General features: G+C 42.7%; 1 protein-coding gene across 1 annotated transcript in view; it reads left to right on the forward strand.

Moving 5' to 3' along the window:
• Positions 1–23903, forward strand: part of lpar1 (lysophosphatidic acid receptor 1) — a 39033-nt gene that overhangs the window by 3575 nt on the left and 11555 nt on the right. The window contains exon 2 of the mRNA XM_029117027.2: positions 22528–23283. Within this exon, the coding sequence (XP_028972860.1) occupies positions 22545–23283 (739 nt within the window). The 5' untranslated portion in view covers positions 22528–22544. The remainder of the gene's footprint in view (positions 1–22527; positions 23284–23903) is intronic.

Here is a 23903-nt window from a genome sequence, read left to right on the forward strand (position 1 = left end):
TTTTAGTGTGAATACCTGATGGATTTTTGTGATGTCTCGGTTCTGTCCCTTCTCCATGGAGCTGAAAGGCTTGTTAATCACTCTATATTGTTTGGGCCTGAGTCACGTCTTTCAGATCCCCTTGTTGTTGCCCAGGGTAACCATAGCCCCTTGATCAGGACTAGGGCAATTTGTGTGTAGTAATTGAAGGTGTTTCAGACATAATTACAAATGTTTTAAGGTGTTTCAGACAAAATTACAAGTGATTGGAGGTGTTTCAGAAATATGCACCAAAACAGTGTTTAGGGTACATAACCAGGATGCGTGAGGAAATAGACAATTCTGATGGCACATATGACATGTTAACAGCATATTAATGGAATACATAGATAAATACAACAGCAGTAAAATGTCCCTTGAGATCGCCTAAAGCCAGCCCACATTATATTCAGAACATATGTTTTTTTGTTAGTGTACAAAAGGATGAGTGCTGTGTGTGTGGTGGCTGTAAAACAAGGATGATGATCAAAAGACTAATAGATAAAAGGGATTTTCTCCCTGGACACTTTGGCTTTGAATATCTATAGCAAGCAAGTTTATTTATATAGCACAATTCATTCATATAAGCAATTCAATGTGCTTCCCAAAGAAAAAGAAAAAATTTAACTGTAAAATTGCATAAAAACAAATACTCAAATGAAATCATAATCATCATAATGGGTGAAATAAAGGGTGAATTCAAAAATGTCTTCTGGTCTGTATGAGTGTAAAATGTTTTTTTATAATTTTTTTATTAATTCTATTACATGCATTAATTCATTTAATTTGAGTCACTCAGTTATTGTGGGGAAAAGAGAAGTGTCTGTCAGCTATTGATTTCTCAGCCTTTCTCATCCCAGAAAATATTCTCATACCAGACCAGTTTTGTGCTAAAATTTATCTCCTTGTACTGTGTTTTGATAAGAATTGCCAAAGAGTGGAATGTTAGCAAAAACAGACCGGTACCCAGGCTATCCTTTCTCATTAGATATGCAGATGTTGTTTTATGAGAGCAACACATGTTGGCTTAGAGAGAGCCTGGTGAATCAGTGGAAGCTGCTGAGCAGATGCCCTGTGGGCACAACAAAGGCTTGAAGAGAGGATCCTTATTATGTTAAGACGCCCTGAGGGCCAACACCGGAATGCCCAGGGATTGGGCCCCGCAATATGTTGAAGAGATCTAGAGAGAGAGGATAGATTGAGATAGAACGAGAGAGGACAGAGAGTGTGAGAGAGAGAAAGTGAGAACGAGAGAGGACAGAGAGTGTGAGAGAGAGAAAGTGAGAACGAGAGAGGACAGAGAGTGTGAGAGAGAGAAAGTGAGAAAGAAAGAGGACAGAGTGTGAGAGAGAGAAAGTGAGAAAGAAAGAGGACAGAGTGGGAGAGAGGGAGAAAGAGAGAGGACAGAGTGTGAGAGAGAGGGAGAAAGAAAGAGGACAGAGTGGGAGAGAGAGAGGAAGAAAGTGAGAGGACAGAATGGGAGAGAGAGGGACAGTCATAATTGAGTGAAAGTATTCATATTTTAAGTATTCATTTCAAACCTGTTTTTCTGACTTTAATGTGACTTCCTGGGTAAATAAAGGTAAATAAGAGAGAGGGAGACAAAGAAAGAGGGAACAATTAACATTAAGAATTTTGTAATATATTCATATTTTATCTTTATTATTTCCCACTTGCTTTGCCAATATAAACAACATTTTCCCATGCCCTTTAAATTAAATTGAATGTAGATTATATCTATTTCAATTTCCAACTCGTTTAATTCAATCAATTGAACGTTGAGTCTCTCTTTCGACTGGATGTCTCTCATTCAACTGAATGTTCAGAGTCTTTCGCTTGAAATTAAATTCGGAGAGAGTTGTTCGCCTCAGCCCAGCCCCCCTCCCCCCAATGTGTCTGTTATTTCTCTGCCAGGGGTTCTGAGCCAGCATTCCTTCCCCCGCCCCCTCAAGGTAGCTTTGGAGAGAGGAAAAGGAGAAGAGGGGAAAGAAAGGAGGAACCAGAATGCCACATGGAAGCAGTTTCCATCCCTCCAGTTGTATTAACAGAACCCAGCACATTCTACCTTATGGGGGGGGGGGGTTATGATAGGAAGGAGAGTGGAAACGGAGGGGGGGGGGGGTTAGGTGGTTGATTATAGTAAATGGATACAGAGTGAATATAAGGGGAATAGCCTGGGAACAAACGGTTCACTGTTCTTAAACTTTGATGATAGAAGTAAAAAGACTGCCTACCAACAATCTCATCTGCACTGGAAAAAGGACCATTTAGTGGTTTGATTTATAGTTTTACGACCTATGTCTCCTTGCTGACCAGGCCCAAAATCACTCTTTGTCCACCTGGTCATCCCTGTCCTTGTCCACTTGGTTGTCCCTGTCCTTGTCCACCTGGTATTCCCTGTCCTTGTCCTCCTGGTTGTCCCTCTCCTTGTCCACCTGGTTGTCCGTGTTTTTTTCTACCTGGTTGACCCTGTCCTTGTCCACCTGGTTGTCACTGTTCTTTTCTACCTGGTTGACCCTGTGCTTGTCCACCTGGTCATCCCTGTCCTTGTCCACCTGGTATTCCTTGTCCTCCTGGTTGTCCCTCTAATTGTACACCTGGTCATCCCTGTTCTTTTCCACCTGATCCTCCCTGTTCATTCCACCTGGTTGTCCCTGTCCTTGTCCAACTTGTCATCCCTGTCCTTATGCCACAACTTCTGTACTATAAAAATGAACTATCTACATTTGTCATTTTTGTACAAGAGTAGCGTAATGAGTGGAAACATGTGCTGTGGATCAATAAAATATAGATATAGTATTATTGCAAATTTCAGAGGAAAATTCAAGTCATCCTGTTATCGTTGTGTTAAAGTAAGATACGTAAGATGAATCTTCATGTAAAAATAGAAGCTCCAGGCTTCTGATATAATTGTATGTTTATTGAACAGTAATAGTACCTACAATCGGCAGTTTGAGGAAAAAAATAAACTTGTTTTATAATGGGTTGTAATTTGGCTGAATTACAGACCTTCTATAGAAGCCTACCTACTGTAACACTAGACCCTAGACAAATATTATGTTTTCTTTATCCTTAAATGTCTTTGGCTTTATAAATCTGCTGATCAAAGATCAGAACACTTAAGAGTGTAATAGAGTTATAATAGCACCTTTCTCTGTGTTCAAGACACATAATAAACAAGACGTATTATAAACAAGATAAATTACAAACAGTTTTTTGTTTGGTATGTTCACCTGCATCCCCTTACATTTGCCTTAGCAACATTTTCACCACACTCCTTAAATAGATAACTCCACTCACACCAGAGTCCGGCTCAGCAGACTAACATCAGAAGGAGACCGGACCACCCAGACAGCCAAGCTTATAAAAAAAAACACAAACATATAAAACATAAACTATTATTATGTAGAATGGGGCAAGGCCAGTTCATGTAGGGACCCAAAATCTGTGTTTGGCTTACTATTTCTGCATGGGGGCTGAATTTCTTTAGTGCTCTGGACTTTTCTGGACTAATTCTAGGCTTAGTGATTAGCTCTGATCTGCCTCCTCTGCCCTGCTCCCCATCTAGATGACAAAGAGGTCCACCATGGAAACAAGTCATTTACTTCATTGTGTTTATATCAGTCGTTTGAGGTATCTGTTGCTTGGAGTAACAAATCAATTCAGTGACCCATAAACAGATCCAACATAGTTTGTTGTAAAACACCGGACTTTTGCATCTGGCTGATTTTGTTATCAGAAATTATGTTGAAGTATACTGCTAGATCAGCAAAGTTGTTTAGGGTTTTGGAGCATCTACTTTCTCTAAAGTCCACACAAAATATAGAATATTTCATAAAGCGATGTAGCAGTCACTATCTCCCGGAACAGCTGTTGCATTGTGGGCAGGAATTTGGTTCTGTGTTGTGGCATAGGGGCAGGCTCCAGGGTTCCCTAGCTGGACTGAAAGCGGGGCTCAGCATCGGGTGAATGGTGATCAGGATTGACTAGTCACTCTCTGAAAACTCCCAACGACTCCCATCAGTAATTTTTGTTGGCTGTGGATCACGTTCTCCTGACACACAGCTGAATGCTTCCTGGTTGATGTGGGATCACGTTCTCCTGACACACAGCTGAATGCTTCCTGGTTGATGTGGGATAAGAGGCATTGCTTGGCCAGATGAGCATCGAAGGACACAAGTCTGGATCTTTCAATGTTCTGTGAGCTTGTTGAGATGAGGCGTGGTCATGGTTTAGGCTTGGAATTGAAGAAATACAAATAAATTACATATTGCAAAACATTAATATACAAGTTCAGTGGAAATACTTTACAACCCACATTTAAAATGAACGTTTTACATAAAGAATACAGACAGTAGAACTGCGCATTACATTAAGTTCTGTATTCAACCTTGAACAAACAGGTTTAATTATAAGTTGCAACATGGAGACACTCTACCACAGACACAGGCCCAGTGTTTCCCTAGCCTTCCCTGAGCACACCCGTACGTTCTAATCTCATGTTCTTTAAACATGTATGGAAAAACATTTCACACTGAATCACAGTATGGTAACAATAACAATCTTGCAATCTATTGCTGTGCTGACGTTATAGTGCTAGTCACTGAACTTTGACCTTGTTGTTCATCGCTCTTAGCGTGTCTGTGATGGTAAAATGCCAGGCGTGCCACGGCACATGCAGAGGTTTGGCTTCTGCTCACCGGTGCTTTCAACCATTGCAGGAAATTGAACCATATTGCTGTTTACTTTACTTTACCAAGTCATATCATATATCTACACTTGAATTTTGTTAAAGATAGAAAAAACAGATTATCATCAGTCAGAGAGCCTTCAGTGACAGAGAGCCCTCATTTAGAGTTGGAGATGGAGTGCATAGAAATGAATAGAGCCCTAAAAGAGTCTCAGAGATAGCTATCAGATAACTGTCAGTAAGTGATAGAGCCTTCAGTATGATGTAATGCCCTCAGTAAAAGATTGAGCTATCAGTAGAAGATTGTGTGCTTCTTAAAAAAAATTGTCCCCAGTAAGATATATAACACTTAGTAACAGATTGGGACATTACTAAAACATTGAGCCCTCAGTAAGAGATGAATAGAGCTCATTAAAACTGATTTGGAACCGGTGGTCAGGTTTCATCTGATCTAAACTAATTGATTTGGATCCAGTGGTCAGGAGTCATCTGATCTAAAGTCACTGATTTAGGAGCAGTGGTCAAGTTTCATCTGATCTAAACTCATTGATTTGGATCCAATGGTCAGGTGTCATCTGATCTAAAGTCACTGATTTAGAAGCAGTGATCAGGTTTCATCTGATCTAAACTCAATGATTTGAGATCAGTGGTCAGGTTTCATCTGATCCAAACTTATTGATTTGGAAGCAGTGGTCAGGTTTCTTCTCAGCGATGCGTGTGTTTTCTTGACCGTTGTCCATCAGAACAATACCTTTGAAATTATATCTTAGAAAATTATGTTTATAAACCAATGAAGTCTAAAGCAGCGCAGTATTTAGGGAATATACTGAGGGCAGAGTAGTGAAGTAGTTAGGGAATATACTGAGGGCAGAGTAGTGAAGTAGTTAGGGAATATACTGAGGGCAGAGTAGTGAAGTAGTTAGGGAATATAATGAGGTCAGAATAGTGAAATAGTTAGGGAATATAATGAGGTCAGAATAGTGAAGTAGTTAGGGAATAAACTGAGGGCAGAGTAGTGAATTAGTTAGAGAATATACTGAGGGCAGAGTAGTGAAGTAGATAGGGAATAGGGAGCCAGGGCAGCCTTCTCTGGTTCCCAGCTTAGTGAGGTGATGCAGTCTGAACAATGCTCTTCTTTTACTGTAGAGCTGGCAGAACCACCACACAGAGAGAGAAGGGGCCAGCTATGGATGCCTGGTGCTGGGAACTCTCAGAAAAAACACACATACACATCCAGCCGTAGACAGACAGAAACACAGACAAACACGCAGACAGACAGACACAGACAGAAACACACACTTGAAGTATGTTATTGTAATTCACAAATCACATACAGCCTGTGGCTACAGGGTGCGCCTGTGGATTTAGACAACCTTGTAATCTGAAGGCTATAAAGTACTAGTAGTTTGACCTTGGATTAAGACATGCCTGTAATCTGGAGGTCATGGATTACTAGTAGTTTGGCCTTGGATTAAGACATGCCTGTAATCTGGAGGTCATGGATTACTAGTAGTTTGGCCTTGGATTAAGACATGCCTGTAATCTGGATGTCATTAAGTACTAGTAGTTTGGCCTTGGATTAAGACATGCCTATAATCTGGATGTCATTAAGTACTAGTAGTTTGGCCATGGATTAAGACATGCCTATAATCTGGATGTCATTAAGTACTAGTAGTTTGGCCTTGGATTAAGACATGCCTGTAATCTGGATGTCATTAAGTACTAGTAGTTTGGCCTTGGATTAAGACATGCCTGTAATCTGGATGTCATTAAGTACTAGTAGTTTGGCCTTGGATTAAGTCATGCCTGTAATCTGGATGTCATTAAGTACTAGTAGTTTGGCCTTGGATTAAGACATGCCTGTAATCTGGATGTCATTAAGTACTAGTAGTTTGGCCTTGGATTAAGACATGCCTGTAATCTGGATGTCATTAAGTACTAGTAGTTTGGCCTTGGATTAAGATATGCCTGTAATCTGGATGTCATTAAGTACTAGTAGTTTGGCCTTGGATTAAGACATGCCTGTAATCTGGATGTCATTAAGTACTAGTAGTTTGGCCTTGGATTAAGACATGCCTGTAATCTGGATGTCATAAAGTACTAGTAGTTTGGCCTTGGATTAAGACATGCCTGTAATCTGGATGTCATTAAGTACTAGTAGTTTGGCCTTGGATTAAGACATGCCTGTAATCTGGATGTCATTAAGTACTAGTAGTTTGGCCTTGGATTAAGACATGCCTGTAATCTGGATGTCATTAAGTACTAGTAGTCTGGCCTTGGATTAAGACTCCCAGATACCAGAATTACAAGTCTGCAATGATACTCAAGCATGGTACAAGGGGTTGGTGCTTTAGGGCCATGTCAGCAAATGTTTTCTGCACATAGTGATCAGATTTCCAAGATATCCACCTTCTTCTGGCAAGGGACAAAAACAGTGTCTGGCAGTCCTGGTACACTAGAAAACACACATCAGTGACATCAAACCAGGCTCCTCTGGTTGCAGAATATTTTATGAATGCTGTTGGTGAGACAACCTACTGTTAAGGTGGCCTCATGTCAGGCAATATACAAGAGACACACATGCATTCAGGCATACACAAGCTGACAAATGCATGCAAATGCATGCACACAGAGACACACAGATACACAAATATGCAAGTATGTGCTCTTGGGTGGTCTCAAGATCTACACCAATGCAACATGTGATACATGCAAAGGATATATCAGTGGGGGTTTTAATCTGGCCACCAAATTATTGACTATCCACATTGATTTATTATCAAATGTCTCTTTATGCACCTTGTAACAACACATTATTACACATTATGTAATAACACCTGCATTTTTTAATGAACAGCTTGAATGCCATATGTAATAAATGTCCCCTCATTTCGTAATAAATGCAGTGATTATTACAAAATGTGGGAGTTGGACTTTATTTGAATGAAAATGTAATATGGTGCATTATGTAATAACCAACCAAATTAGATGTCTCCATTCATAAAGAAATGTTTTATGCATTCTAGCATGAATCATACTGACTCTAACCCATACTGATTTGAAAAGATACTACTGATCAGCAGAACAAATTGTATCTTTCGTTGGCCAAAACTACATCTAGTGTTACTGTATTCCTCAGCATAATAGTGAGTCATCTAGTGTCACTGTATTCCTCAGCATAATAGTGAGTCATCTAGTGTCACTGTATTCCTCAGTTTAATAGTGATAGTAATCTAGTGTCACTGTATTCCTCAGCATAATAGTGATAGTCATCTAGTGTCACTGTATTCCTCAGCATAATAGTGTTAGTCATCTAGTGTCACTGTATTCCTCAGCATAATAGTGATAGTCATCTAGTGTCACTGTATTCCTCAGTTTAATAGTGATAGTCATCTAGTGTCACTGTATTCCTCAGTTTAATAGTGATAGTCATCTAGTACCACTGTATTCCTCAGTTTAATAGTGATAGTCATCTAGTGTCACTGTATTCCTCAGTTTAATAGTGATAGTCATCTAGTGCCACTGTATTCCTCAGTTTAATAGTGATAGTCATCTAGTGTCACTGTATTCCTCAGAATAATAGTGTTAGTCATCTAGTGTCACTGTATTCCTCAGCATAATAGTGATAGTCATCTAGTGTCACTGTATTCCTCAGAATAATAGTGTTAGTCATCTAATGTCACTGTATTCCTCAGCATAATAGTGAGTCATCTAGTGCCACTGTATTCCTCAGTTTAATAGTGATAGTCATCTAGTGTCACTGTATTCCTCAGTTTAATAGTGATAGTCATCTAGTGCCACTGTATTCCTCAGTTTAATAGTGATAATCATCTAGTGTCACTGTATTCCTCAGTTTAATAGTGATAGTCATCTAGTGTCACTGTATTCCTCAGCATAATAGTGTTAGTCATCTAGTGTCACTGTATTCCTCAGCATAATAGGGATAGTCATCTAGTGTCACTGTATTCCTCAGCTTAATAGTGATAGTAATCTAGTGTCACTGTATTCCTCAGCATAATAGTGATAGTCATCTAGTGTCACTGTATTCCTCAGCATAATAGTGATAGTCATCTAGTGTCACTGTATTCCTCAGTTTAATAGTGATAGTAATCTAGTGTCACTGTATTCCTCAGCATAATAGTGATAGTCATCTAGTGTCACTGTATTCCTCAGTTTAATAGTGATAGTCATCTAGTGTCACTGTATTCCTCAGTTTAATAGTGATAGTCATCTAGTGTCACTGTATTCCTCAGTTTAATAGTGATAGTCATCTAGTGTCACTGTATTCCTCAGTTTAATAGTGATAGTCATCTAGTGTCACTGTATTCCTCAGTTTAATAGTGATAGTCATCTAGTGTCACTGTATTCCTTAGATTAATAGAAACTGTACTTGTGGGTTCAACTGCACGACCCTCATTGTTAAGCTGACACAAACACAGTAATGGTAATACACACAAATGTCAGGACACACATGCACACACACGCACACACACAGCTCTGCCATTAAGGATTATGCAAATTTTGAGTGCACATCAAAAGATGTTGGGTTTCCTCTGTGGTGCTTTGCCAGGCCTTTACTGCAGCTGTCTTCAGTTGTTGTTTGATCGCGGGTCTTTCTGCCTTAAGTTTTGTCTTCAGCAAGTGAAAGCATGCTTGATCAGGATGAAATCAGGTGATTGGCCCAGCCATTGCAGAATATTCCACTTATTTGCCTTAAAATACTTCTGGGTTGCATTCGCAGTATGTATTGGGTCATTGTCCATGAAGTGCCGTCCAATCAACTTCGTGTTTGGGTGAATCTGAGCAGCCAGTATAGCTCTATACACTTCACTGCTTCTGTTTTCTGTCACATCATCATTAAACACTAGTGACCCAGCACCATTGCAGGGCCATGCTGTCACTCTGCCTCCACCGTGTTTTACAGATGATGTGGTATGCTTCAGTTCATGAGCCGTTCCAAGCCTTCTCCATACTTTTTTCTTCCCATCATATTGGTACAGGTTAAACTTAGTTTAATCTGTCCAAAAAATTGTGTTCCAGATCTGGGCTGTCTTTTATAGATGTTTTGTGGCAAATTCTAAAATGGCCTTTCTATTCTTGAGGCTTATGAATGGTTTGCACCTTGTTGTGAACCCTCTGTATTTGCTCCTGTGAAAGTCTTCTCTTTTCATGGTAGACTTGGATAATGATATGCCTACTTCCTGGAGAGTGATCTTCACTTGGCTGGATGTTTTGGAGGGGTCTTTCTTTACCATGGAAAGGATCCTACGATCATCCACCACTGTTGTCTTCTGTGGACGTCCGGTCCTTTTTGTATTGCAGAGCACACTGGTGCATAGTTTTTTCTCAGAATGTACCAAACTGTTGATTTGGCCATTCCTAATGTTCCTGCTATCTCTCTGATGCCACTATTTCAGCTGCCACTGTGCTGACACCTCCCCCCTCCCCCGTGTTGTCCCTGTCCTTGTCCATCTGGTCATGCTTCTGACCTGGACTATGTTTAAATAGACTCTGGACTCAGCCCACATGCATTTATTAATTATAAAACATTCACCCGGCACAGCCAGAAGAGGACAGGTCACCCCTCTGAGCCTGGTTACTCTCTAGATTTCCTCCTAAGCCTTCTTAGGGTATTTTTCCTAGCCACTGAAATTCAACACTACTGTTGTTTGCTCCTTGGGGTTTAAGGCTGGGTGTTTTGTAAAAGCACTGTGTGACAACTGCTGACGTAAAAAGGGCTTTATAGATACATTTGATTGATTGATGTTTTTTTGCAGCCTAATGATGGCCTGTTTCACTTGCATTGAGAGCTCCTTTGACCGCATGTTGTCAATCAGCAACAGCTTCCAAATGTGAATGCCACACCTGGAATCAACTCCAGACCTTTCTCCTGCTTAATTGATGTAGAAATAACAAAGGAATAGCCCACACCGGTCCATGAAATAGATTTTGAGTCGATTGTACAATAACTTTTTGTCCCTTGGAAAACAGGGGGCTACATATTAAAGAGCTTTAGCCACTCGACAGGAAACTCTAAATGAGACAACCTCTATATCCAATGCTTTGCAGAGAAATACCATTTTAGTCACACTCAATATCATACCTTTCAACATGTTGCCTTTCCACTAGTGGCCACTGATAGACACTACAACTTATTCTCCCTCTTCCAACGCAATTCCAAAACTTCATGTATGGCAAATTTTGAATACACAATAGTAATCCAAGGTGCTTTACAACTAGATTAAAATTCAGTTTATTAATAAATTGAAATACTATTTTTAAGAAAAGACAATTAAATAAATAAATGGTGGTATAGTTAAAAAATGTATTTAATGTTTAAAAATGTTTAAGCAACTCAAATAACTTAACTAAAAGCATCCATGAACAGTGTGATTTTGATTCAAACATTTTTGAGGGCTACTTTTCAGATAGAGTCTGGTCCAGGGATGTGTAGCATGGGTTGGTTCACCTAGTTTAGCCCTGGACTCACCCAGTTTAGCCCCAAGCAGCATTGCTTTGTATTCAATTCTGTGGCTGACAGGATCCCAGTGTAGTGACTTTAGAATCAGGGTGATGTGGTCTGACCTTTTGGTCCCTGTAAGAACTCTAGCAGCTGCATTTTGAATAAGTTGAAGCTTTTTGATGGTCTTTTTGGGGAGCCGTGTCAAAAGACCATTGCTGTAGTCAACCTGCTAGAAATAAAATATTTTATGTGGCTATTTAGGTGAACCAAAACGCCAAAGGGGGCACAGAGGTCATAGGGGTCTTATTGAATCTTTATGGAATATTTGTTAAAGTTGTAACAGTACAGATGAAGACATGCATTTTGGTTGGCTATTACATAAAGCATCATATTATTAAATTTTCATAAAAAAAGTCCAACTATCACATTTTGCAATAATCACTGCATTATGTAATAATTAATTACAAAATGCGGGGAAATGTATTACATATTGCGTTCAAGCTGTTTATTACAGAATGCAGCTGATTATTACAAAATGCGGGTGTTGTTACATAATGAAGTGAACATTTATTACATTTTGTCAAGTTATTAGATAATGCAGTGTTATTACATAATGTGTTGTTACACACCTCCAGTATTAAACGTAAGAACACACATCTTCTCCCACACACACACACACACACATCTTCTCCCACACACACATCTTCTCCCACACACACACACACACACACGCACACATCTTCTCCCACACACACACACACACACACGCACACATCTTCTCCCACACACACACACACACACACACACACGCACACATCTTCTCCCACACACACACACACACACACGCACACATCTTCTCCCACACACACATCTTCTCACAAACGTGCGCATCACGCTCCCCCCAGACACACCCACACACACGCATCTGCTCTCCACAAACACACACGCATCTTCTCACACGCACACACGTATCTCTTCACAAATTTGTGCATCATGCTCCTCACACACTTACACACACACACACACTGACCAGACATATCAGACTGTCACTGGCTGCCCATGTTGCTCCTCTTTGATAGGACTTCAGTGTTATCCGTGACTGACATTTATCACATTAAATATATTAAATATACCACCGAGTGGGATTCCCCCTTTTCCCCATGTGTTTTTGCTGTGACAGAACATTCAAGTTCTTTCAAACCTGTTTAGTGGGGGAGAGTAATATAACCACAGGATGCTGCTCTCGCTAGCTTGACCCTGCTCTCCCTGAGTGAGAGAATTGCTTGCATAGAGTGACGGTACAATTATTTCAAGCGAAATGAAGTTAGACAGGTCTTAGATATTCATTGTCATTGTTCAGCATCAAATCGTATAAAACAGACAGCTCTAGGGCTAGCTTGATAGTCGGTAAACTCCTGGGTTAGTTTGACTGACAGGCAGACAGACAGCTCCTGGGTGAGTTTGACTGACAGACAGCTTCTGGGTGAGTTTGACAGACATACAGCTTCTGGGTTAGCTAACAGACAGACAGACAGACAGCTCCTGAGTGAGTTTGACAGTCTGACAGACAGCTTCTGGGTTAGCTAACAGACAGACAGACAGCTTATGGGTTAGCTAACAGACAGACAGACAGCTCCTGGGTGAGTTTGACAGACAGACAGACAGACAGCTTCTGGGTTAGCTAACAGACAGACAGCTCCTGAGTGAGTTTGACAGACAGACAGACAGCTTCTGGGTTAGCTAACAGACAGACAGACAGACAGCTTCTGGGTTAGCTAACAGACAGCTCCTGGGTTAATTCAGCAGACAGACAGGCAAGCTGCCTCTAAGATGTCTTTTATTGGACAGATGTTACCCATGTCACATCAGCAATAACTCACAAGACATGAAAGGATCAATAAAAAGTCAGGCTGAATGGTCTTCATTTCAGCGTACTTATTGAAAACCCAAGAATGCGTGTGTTGTCTTTGAGCCCTTAGTCATTAATTCTCATCAAACTTATGTTCTTTCCTTTTAGAACATCTTAAGCCCGATAAGCAATGAAGGGGATTCCTGTGTTGTGGGCATATGGAAGCATTGTGTTCCAAATGTTCCCCTATTCTCTGTAACAGTCAAAGCAGTTTACTAACTAGTGGGTCACTTGGGCTTTAGGACCACACGCAGGCACTTTGCTTTGCGGTAGTTGCATGAAAATGTTAATGTGTACGGGGCTTGTTACTGTAACACAGTAGAGGCAACCGTTGCTACTGCTGGGATCTCTGTTTCCAGAAAGTTCGGTATTCTAGCTGACATTACCTCTAGCAGCTAACTACCTTCCATAACATATGAATGAGATAGATAAATTAGTCCATCAAAGAGTGTTTTATTTTTTTTAACTGGCAACCGGTTGTGTGGCTAGGCTAACAATAGTTGCAAAATAATATTTTGAAAATATATATTAGCTCGCTAGCAGACAATCTAATACATTAACACTTTTCACCTCACCCACAGCTAGCACCGAGATGACACTAGCCAAGATGAGACTTGAATTAGACATACAGGCGTTTTTTATATGCAAAGACTGTAGCTGTACTACAGCTAGCTAACTATGAGACATTAGAAGATAACTAGGCTAGTAGTTGATCTCTTGAAAAGTTTGCTAACGTTAAATGTAGCTGCATTTGACATTTCAAAATAATGTGGATCTTATAGATAAAACATTGCCATCAGGTTCTGCAGGCGTCACTGTAGATCAAGCTGTTCATGTCATGTACTGTACTGGATTTTAGCAGGATCAGATGGTGACCGTGACAGGGGTTCCTGTCACAGCAGGATCAGACAGCCAGGGAGGAAAGATCGTGGAGCTGAGGTGAAATGTTGTCTCTAAAGGTGGATAACTTGAACCAAATTATTTATATTATGATATGTAGCCCTTATCTTGGATGTTGACATTTATTAGCAGAACAAGAAGGATGTTGAGTCGACCAGGGTAGTAATGCCAGAGGGTTGTGGTGAAGCTTGGAAGATCAGTGTAGTTCAGTACAGGCAAACTGTACATGTAGATCACATTATTCCCTACATACTTCTCTACCATTACCCCCTTATTCCCTACATACTTCTCTACCATTACCCCCTTATTCCCTACATACTTCTCTACTATTAACCCCTTATTCCCTAGATACTTCTCTACCATTACCCCCTTATTCCCTACATACTTCTCTACCATTACCCCCTTATTCCCTACATACTTCTCTACCATTAACCCCTTATTCCCTAGATACTTCTCTACCATTACCCCCTTATTCCCTACATACTTCTCTACTATTAACCCCTTATTCCCTAGATACTTCTCTACCATTACCCCCTTATTCCCTACATACTTCTCTACCATTACCCCCTTATTCCCTACATACTTCTCTACCATTAACCCCTTATTCCCTAGATACTTCTCTACCATTACCCCCTTATTCCCTACATACTTCTCTACCATTACCCCCTTATTCCCTACATACTTCTCTACCATTACCCCCTTATTCCCTACATACTTCTCTACCATTACCCCCTTATTCCCTACATACTTCTCTACCATTAACCCCTTATTCCCTACATACTTCTCTACCATTACCCCCTTATTCCCTACATACTTCTCTACCATTACCCCCTTATTCCCTACATACTTCTCTAATAAAAAATAAAAAAAAAAGTCTAAAGTAGTGTAGTAGTTATGGAATATACTGAGATCAGAGTAGTGAAGTAGTTAGGGAATATACTGAGGGCAGAGTAGTGTAGTAGTTATGGAATATACTGAGGGCAGAGTAGTGAAGTAGTTAGGGAATATTCTGACGTCAGAGTAGTGTAGTAGTTAGGGAATATTCTGAGGGCAGAGTAGTGAAGTAGTTAGGGAATATACTGAGGGCAGAGTAGTGTAGTAGATAGGGAATATACTGAGGGCAGAGTAGTGAAGTAGTTAGGGAATATACTGAGGGCAGAGTAGTGTAGTAGTTAGGGAATATTCTGAGGGCAGAGTAGTGAAGTAGTTAGGGAATATACTGAGGGCAGAGTAGTGAAGTAGTTAGGGAATATACTGAGGGCAGAGTAGTGAAGTAGTTAGGGAATATACTGAGGGCAGAGTAGTGAAGTAGTTAGGGAATATACTGAGGGCAGAGTAGTGAAGTAGTTAGGGAATATACTGAGGGCAGAGTAGTGAAGTAGATAGGGAATATACTGAGGGCAGAGTAGTGAAGTAGTTAGGGAATACACTGAGCACAGAGTAGTGAAGTAGATAGGGAATATACTGAGGGCAGAGTAGTGTAGTAGTTAGGGAATAGGGAGACAGTGCAGCCTTCTCTGGTTCCCAGCTTAGTGAGGTGATGCAGTCTGAACAATGCTCTTCTTTTACTGTGGAGCTTAAATAGTGTGCTATTCTTTCCATACATAGTACACTACTTTTACCACTTTATTACCCACATTGTGCACTACCATTCACCAGGGCGACAGTACCCCGGACTGTGATTTGTGACTCCAGCCAGTTAGGAGCTTCTTTATTCAGTTATCCTTCTGTTCTAACAGTGGCGCTGTGACCTCATCAGTGAGACACATGGTGGTCCTGGGTGGTCCTGTCAGAACGGGAGGACAAATGAGGTCCATAATGGCAACTATTGAACCTGAAGTAGTGCACTACTTTTGATCCGTGGGTCACAGGAGTGTAGTCAGAAATAGTGTGCTATGCAGGGTGTCATATGGGGGTTCATCACACACAGTGACCTGATGAGGAGGGGCGGCTGCACTCAGTTAACCATAGAAAGCTTCTGTCCTCCCTTCAGTTCAACCAAGGCAGCTCGAACAGCTGCAGTAGACTAGCATGGAGTACACACACATCATGACTTATTCTAGCCCTTCACCCTGTTGAAGGGAGGGAAAAAATGATATTGTTAAATGAGGAAATACTCCTCCCTCTCTCTATTTCATTCCTCTTCAACTTAATAAAACAGAAAATCTGCATCCCAAACACGTTTACCTTTAGACGTTATGATGTGGTGTGTGTCATGGTGTGTGTTGTTTGATGATAGCTGAAGGAGAGTGTGTGTTGTTTGATGATAGCTGAAGGAGAGTGTGTGTTGTTTGATGATAGCTGAAGGAGAGTGTGTGTTGTTTGATGATAGCTGAAGGAGAGTGTGTGTTGTTTGATGATAGCTGTAGGAGTGTGTGTGATCTTTAATGAAAACAGTGGGTGTGTGTGTGATCTTTGATGATAACAGTAGGAGTGTGTGTGATCTTTGATGATAACAGTAGGAGTGTGTGTGATCTTTGATGATAACAGTAGGAGAGTGTGTGATCTTTGATGATAGCAGTAGGAGAGTGTGTGATCTTTAATGAAAACAGTGGGTGTGTGTGTGATCTTTGATGATAACAGTAGGAGTGTGTGTGATCTTTGATGATAACAGTAGGAGAGTGTGTGATCTTTGATGATAGCAGTAGGAGAGTGTGTGATCTTTAATGAAAACAGTGGGTGTGTGTGTGATCTTTGATGATAACAGTAGGAGTGTGTGTGATCTTTGATGATAACAGTAGGAGAGTGTGTGATCTTTGATGATAACAGTAGGAGTGTGTGTGATCTTTGATGATAACAGTAGGAGAGTGTGTGATCTTTGATGATAACAGTAGGAGTGTGAGTGATCTTTGATGATAACAGTAGGAGAGTGTGTGATCTTTGATGATAACAGTAGGAGTGTGAGTGATCTTTGATGATAACAGTAGGAGTGTGAGTGATCTTTGATGATAACAGTAGGAGAGTGTGTGATCTTTAATGATAACAGTAGGAGTGTGAGTGATCTTTGATGATAACAGTAGGAGTGTGAGTGATCTTTGATGATAACAGTAGGAGTGTGAGTGATCTTTGATGATAACAGTAGGAGAGTGTGTGATCTTTGATGATAGCAGTAGGAGTGTGTGTGATCTTTGATGAAAACAGTAGAAGTGTTTATTCTCTGATGATTGTATTTCCAGTGCCATTAGGAAGTAGTTGCCTCTCTATGAATTTGACTGTATAGTCTGTTTAGATGTTCAGATGACCAGCCGTTCAAAAAGGAGTAGGTGGGCCGTGGGCAGCGACACCAGGGGTCATCATGTGCAGTCAAGATCAAAAGCACGACCTCACAGCCTTTCACACCATGTCTAACATTCTCAGACCACCAACCACTCCAAGACTGAATATAGACCGAATACAGAGCACAGAGTTGTCCCGCATCATACCAGGAGGCCCCAAACTGGACAGGTTCTCCTCAGTGATCAACCAGCATGGAGCATCAAGACCAAACCAGTGCCTCAGCCCCCATAACAGCACCGGAGGAGGGGAAACCCAATGCCTTCTTGAGACTGATGAAACAATCCAGCCAATGACATTGGCTTTGCTGTGCTTTTGGAGGACTTTAGGTAACTGATTGGTCAGTGGTAATAGATCCCGCCCCCAATTTACAAAAAGGCTTTTTCCTTGCGAAACTCAGTTAACAAAACCATTTTGCCGTGACAACAATACCAGAGCTCCCAGCATGGCAAAGAAACATATGCAAGAGATATTTTGTTTCACAGGAAAATACAGAGTTATAAATTGATTTATAATAATGAGAATACATGTGGAGTGAAGGTGACAGGGTGACAGAACCATGTAGAGTGAAGGTGACAGGGTGACAGAACCATGTAGAGTGAAGGTGACAGGGTGACAGAACCATGTAGAGTGAAGGTGACAGGGTGACAGAACCATGTAGAGTGAAGGTGACAGGATGACAGAACCATGTAGAGTGAAGGTGACAGGATGACAGAACCATGTAGAGTGAAGGTGACGGGGTGACAGAACCATGTAGAGTGAAGGTGACAGGATGACAGAACCATGTAGAGTGAAAGTGACAGGATGACAGAACCATGTAGAGTGGAGGTGACGGAGTGACAGGATGACAGAACCATGTAGAGTGAAGGTGACAGGATGACAGAACCATGTAGAGTGAAGGTGACGGGGTGACAGAACCATGTAGAGTGAAGGTGACAGGGTGACAGAACCATGTAGAGTGAAGGTGACAGGATGACAGAACCATGTAGAGTGAAGGTGACGGGGTGACAGAACCATGTAGAGTGAAGGTGACAGGGTGACAGAACCATGTAGAGTGGAGGTGACGGAGTGACAGGACCATGTAGAGTGGAGGTGACGGGATGACAGAACCATGTAGAGTGAAGGTGACGGGGTGACAGAACCATGTAGAGTGGAGGTGACAGAACCATGTAGAGTGGAGGTGACAGAACCATGTAGAGTGGAGGTGACAGAACCATGTAGAGTGGAGGTGACGGGTGACAGAACCATGTAGAGTGAAGGTGACGGGATGACAGAACCATGTAGAGTGGAGGTGACAGGATGACAGAACCATGTAGAGTGAAGGTGACAGGATGAGAGTGTTTATGGGAACTTCTGAATGTTCCAGCTAACTGGCTCAGTATTCAGGTCAACTTTTTGACCAAAACTGTGCATCAGGCATTGTGCTTGTAAAAGTAAAACAGGCAGGAATGTCCTATTTTCAGAATATGAACTCATGGAAACCCTGAAGTCCTCTCACAGGTTATGGGGACACTATTCCTCCAAGTTCACTACCTTTCCCACCCTATTCCCTTTATAGTGCAATACATTTACAATACAATGCACTACTTTCACCTTACGGTTTCCTGGACAAAAGTAGAAGACTACATAGGGAGTAGAATGGCACGTTAAAGAGAGCTTTAGTTTCTGGACAGATCCTCTGGGCCAAAGGGAATAGGCTGGTTTAGTGTTGGGTCAGATCCTCTGGGCCAAAGGGAATAGGGTGGGTTAGTGTTGGGACAGATCCTCTGGGCCAAAGGGAATAGGGTGGTTTCGTGTTGGGACAGGGCTCTGGAATTAGTGGTAATTACTGCTGCGTCACGCTACATGCTATAATGCCAACACAGGAATGTGGACATACCTTCAGCATGAGAAATAGGCTGGCCTTATGGCCCCTGTCCACACACACACACACAGTCAGTCTTACACACACTCTCTCTTTCGTATGCATACACACCCTCTATCCACATCCTCTCTGCTGTGTGTGAATGATAAGAATTCCAATACAGAACCTACATTGTGCTAAGGCATGCCCATTCCACACAGCCTGGATGCCCACCCCACACAGCCTAGATGCCCATTCTACACAGCCTGGACGCCCACCCCACACAGCCTAGATGCCCACCCCACACAGCCTAGATGCCCATTCTACACAGCCTGGACGCCCACCCCACACAGCCTGGACGCCCACCCCACACAGCCTGGACGCCCACCCCACACAGCCTGGACGCCCATTCTACACAGCCTAGATGCCCACCCCACACAGCCTAGATGCCCATTCTACACAGCCTGGACGCCCACCCCACACAGCCTGGACGCCCACCCCACACAGCCTGGACGCCCACCCCACACAGCCTGGACGCCCACCCCACACAGCCTGGACGCCCACCCCACACAGCCTGGACGCTCACCCCACACAGCCTGGACGCTCATTCTACACAGCCTGAACGCCCATTCCACACAGCCTGGACGCCCACCCCACACAGCCTGGACGCTCATTCTACACAGCCTGGACGCTCATTCTACACAGCCTGGACGCTCATTCCACGCAGCCTGGACGCCCATTCCACGCAGCCTGGACGCCCATTCCACGCAGCCTGGACGCCCATTCCATGCAGCCTGGACACCCACTCCACACAGCCTGGACGCTCATTCTACACAGCCTGGACGCCCATTCCACACTGCCTGGATGCCCACCCCACACAGCCTGGACGCCCACCCCACACAGCCTGGACGCTCATTCTACACAGCCTGGACGCTCATTCCACGCAGCCTGGACGCCCATTCCACGCAGCCTGGACGCCCATTCCATGCAGTCTGGACACCCACTCCACACAGCCTGGACGCCCACACAGCCAGCTGGAAGGTTAGAAAGTCCAGCCAGAGGGTTCGAAAAAACTGTACTGCAGACAAACTCCACATCAGCAGTAGTGGGGAGACTGTGGTGTTTACCTGAAGAAATATGAAGTTGTTCCACTTATACAGGGCTGAGGTGTTTGCTGCTGGTTTTCCCCTTCTAACACATAATTTCATGTCTGACCTGTTCAGCACTGACTCAATGTTGATTGCCTTGCATCGGTCATAGCTGAGCTGTTAGTACACATAAATGAGTCAATATCCTTTTTGGATGGGAGGTTTCTGCCCCTGACAATAATACAGTAAAGTATTTCACCTGGAGAACCCACAACAATTTCCGTGAACTCATGACACGAAAGAGAAAAAATATGCTGTGCACACGTGTCACACTCTCAGGCACAACAGAGAGACCTGTTAATAAAACCATTCAAGTGGGACTGACAGACTGTGTTGTATGAAAAGATCTGAACCAGTGTGTGTCTGTGTGAGTTTGTTTTCCCAACCTGAGTGTGTGTGTGTTTGTTTATTCCATTAGTGTGTGTGTGTGTTTACTCCACTAGTGTGTGTGTGTGTGTGTGTGTATTTGTGTTTGTTTACTCAACCAGTTTGTGTGTGTGTGTGTGTGTGTATATGCTAGTGTGGGTACGTTTTGTTTACTCAACACATCCACTGCTGTGCTCCTCTGGCAGATTTCCTCTGTTGAGGTTTTAAGCAGGAAAACTCATAAAAACAGCCCAGATGGAAAAGTGATGTTATCAAGGCTTCTGCGTGTTCATGCAACATTTTCTGTCAGTCCCACTTGACTGTTTGTACCAACACCCGGATCTCTGCTGGGATTTATCATTTGAGACACACGTGGACAATGACAGTATTGTGCATTTATAAACGCCTCTCAGTCACAAACTTCTTTTCACTTAGTTGTGTAATAATTTGTTGGTGTTACTGAAGGAAACGGCTGTGTGGGACTTTAATGTAGAAGGAGCCTAATCCTCAACTAAAATAACAACTGAGATTTTCTTTTGAAGGGTTTTAGTTCTGGTTTTAGTTCAGCACTAGGTTGTGTAGCCTCGGCTTGGGCTAATTCAACATGTTCAGTGAATTCAAGATGTACTAAAATTATAGGGGGAGAAGGATTTATTTATTTTCCCTGCTTTCTTAATTAACTGACTGATATAACCTATTTCTTACAACTGTTAAACTTTTAAATCACTTTTTGAAATGAATAACCTAAATCCAAATTGATCCAATCCCTGGTCGTGACGCAGATCGGTGCTTTACATCAGGGGTCACGACTCAGATCGATGCTTTATATCAGGGGTCACGACCCAGATCGGTGCTTTACATCAGGGGTCACGACTCAGATCGGTGCTTTATATCAGGGGTCACGACTCAGATCGGTGCTTTACATCAGGGGTCACGACTCAGATCGGTGCTTAATATCAGGGGTCACGACTCAGATCGGTGCTTTATATCAGGGGTCGCGAACCAGATCGATGCTTTACATCAGGGGTCGCATTCCAGATTGATGCTTTACATCAGGGGTCGCGATCCAGATCAGTGCTTTACATCAGAGGTCGTGACCCAGATCGGTGCTTTACATCAGGGGTCGCGAACCAGATCGATGCTTTACATCAGGGGTCGCATTCCAGATTGATGCTTTACATCAGGGGTCGCGACCCAGATCGGTGCTTTACATCAGGGGTCGCGATCCAGATCGGTAAGATGACCCAGATCGGTGCTTTACATCAGGGTGTTGCAGTTTGAACCAGACTGAAGCTCTTTGCCCTAGTTCACATAACACAGTAAGGTATGATTTAGTATGTGTACTGTAGCTGTAACTGGAAACCACCTTCTACTGTAACATTTCCAATCCTTTCTGGTGCTGAAGAACCAACACCCGGAAAGTCTTAACCTGACTGTGTGACTCTATGAAAGTCTTAACCTGACCATGTGACTCTCTGAAAGTCTTAACCTGACTGTGTGACTCTATGAAAGTCTTAACCTGACCGTGTGACTCTCTGAAAGTCTTAACCTGACTGTGTGACTCTCTGAAAGTCTTAACCTGACTGTGTGACTCTATGAAAGTCTTAACCTGACTGTGTGACTCTCTGAAAGTCTTAACCTGACTGTGTGACTCTATGAAAGTCTTAACCTGACTGTGTGACTCTATGAAAGTCTTAACCTGACCGTGTGACTCTCTGAAAGTCTTAACCTGACTGTGTGACTCTCTGAAAGTCTTAACGTGATTGTGTGACTCTGAAGTAAAGATGAAACTCAACCCAGGAAGGAAATTTAAAGTTGGTAAAATTGCCTGTTTACACATTTAACTGCTTTAAAATTCCAACCAGTTTGTCGGAGAGCGGTTCTCCCCCTGATTGACTCCTCTCTCCTCTTCTGCAGACTCCCAAGCCTTCACGATGGAGGAGCAACAGTGCTACTACAACGAGACCATTGCTTTCTTCTACAACCACAGTGGGAAGTATCTGGCCACAGAGTGGAACACGGTCAGCAAGCTGGTGATGGGTCTGGGCATCACGGTGTGCATCTTCATCATGCTGGCCAACCTGCTGGTCATGGTGGCCATATACGTCAACCGGCGCTTCCACTTCCCCATCTACTACTTAATGGCCAACCTGGCTGCCGCAGACTTCTTCGCAGGCTTGGCGTACTTCTACCTGATGTTCAACACGGGCCCGAACACACGGCGTCTCACCGTCTCGACGTGGCTGCTCCGTCAGGGCCTCATCGACACGTCCCTCACGGCGTCTGTGTGCAACCTCCTCGCCATCGCCATTGAGCGGCACATCACGGTGTTCCGCATGCAGCTGCACACGCGCATGTCCAACCGGCGCGTTGTCGTGGTGATAGTGGTCATCTGGACCATGTCCATCGTCATGGGAGCAATCCCGTCGGTGGGATGGAACTGCATCTGTGACATTGGCACGTGCTCCAGCATGGCGCCGCTGTACTGCAACTCCTACCTGGTGTTCTGGGCTGTCTTCAACCTGCTCACCTTCCTGGTCATGGTGGTTCTGTACGCCCACATCTTTGTTTACGTGAGGCAGAGGACCATGAGGATGAGTAGACACAGCTCTGGGCCGCGCAGGAACAGAGATACGATGATGAGCCTGCTTAAGACGGTCGTTATCGTATTAGGTAAGAACAGGAACTATTTACAACCTAGCATTACATAACTAGATACTCAACATGATATAACTTAACGACCTAACCATAATTAGATATACAGTATTACAGAGGTATGTTTTGAAGGTTTAAGAAGGTTTTGGGAGAAGCTCAAAGGATTTCTGTAAACACACAATATGTTGTCATTTATTTGCTAACGGCTTTGGGTCCTGACACCAGTATGTGTTGTTGAGCAGCTGTGTCATACTGCATGTTGCTTTGAGTCCTGATACTATATGTAGATTTACTCTATGATTTATATGTAGATAATACTCTATTCATTGGTGTCCTTTCCAGGGAGATCTCAGTAGAGAAAGATGTGCTCCAAGCTCTTTACTCAGTCAACACTGAGACTGAGAGCGGTTGAACAATGCAGCTGATTGTGTTGTTGTCCATCAGAGTGCCTGTCACCGTTACCAGTTCAGTCCCAGTGTCTGCCCAGTACAGTCTGACGTCACACTGCAGTTCAGTCCCAGTGTCTGCCCAGTACTGTCTGACATCACAGTGCATTATCACTAGAACCTGTTTTGACAGGAGTACAGCTGATAAATATATATATTTTTTTTATTCAGCTGTAAAAAGTTACAAACTTT

The sequence above is a fragment of the Esox lucius genome, chromosome 23 (assembly GCF_011004845.1).
Source record: "Esox lucius isolate fEsoLuc1 chromosome 23, fEsoLuc1.pri, whole genome shotgun sequence".
In the NCBI taxonomy this organism is placed as follows: Eukaryota; Metazoa; Chordata; class Actinopteri; order Esociformes; family Esocidae; genus Esox; species Esox lucius.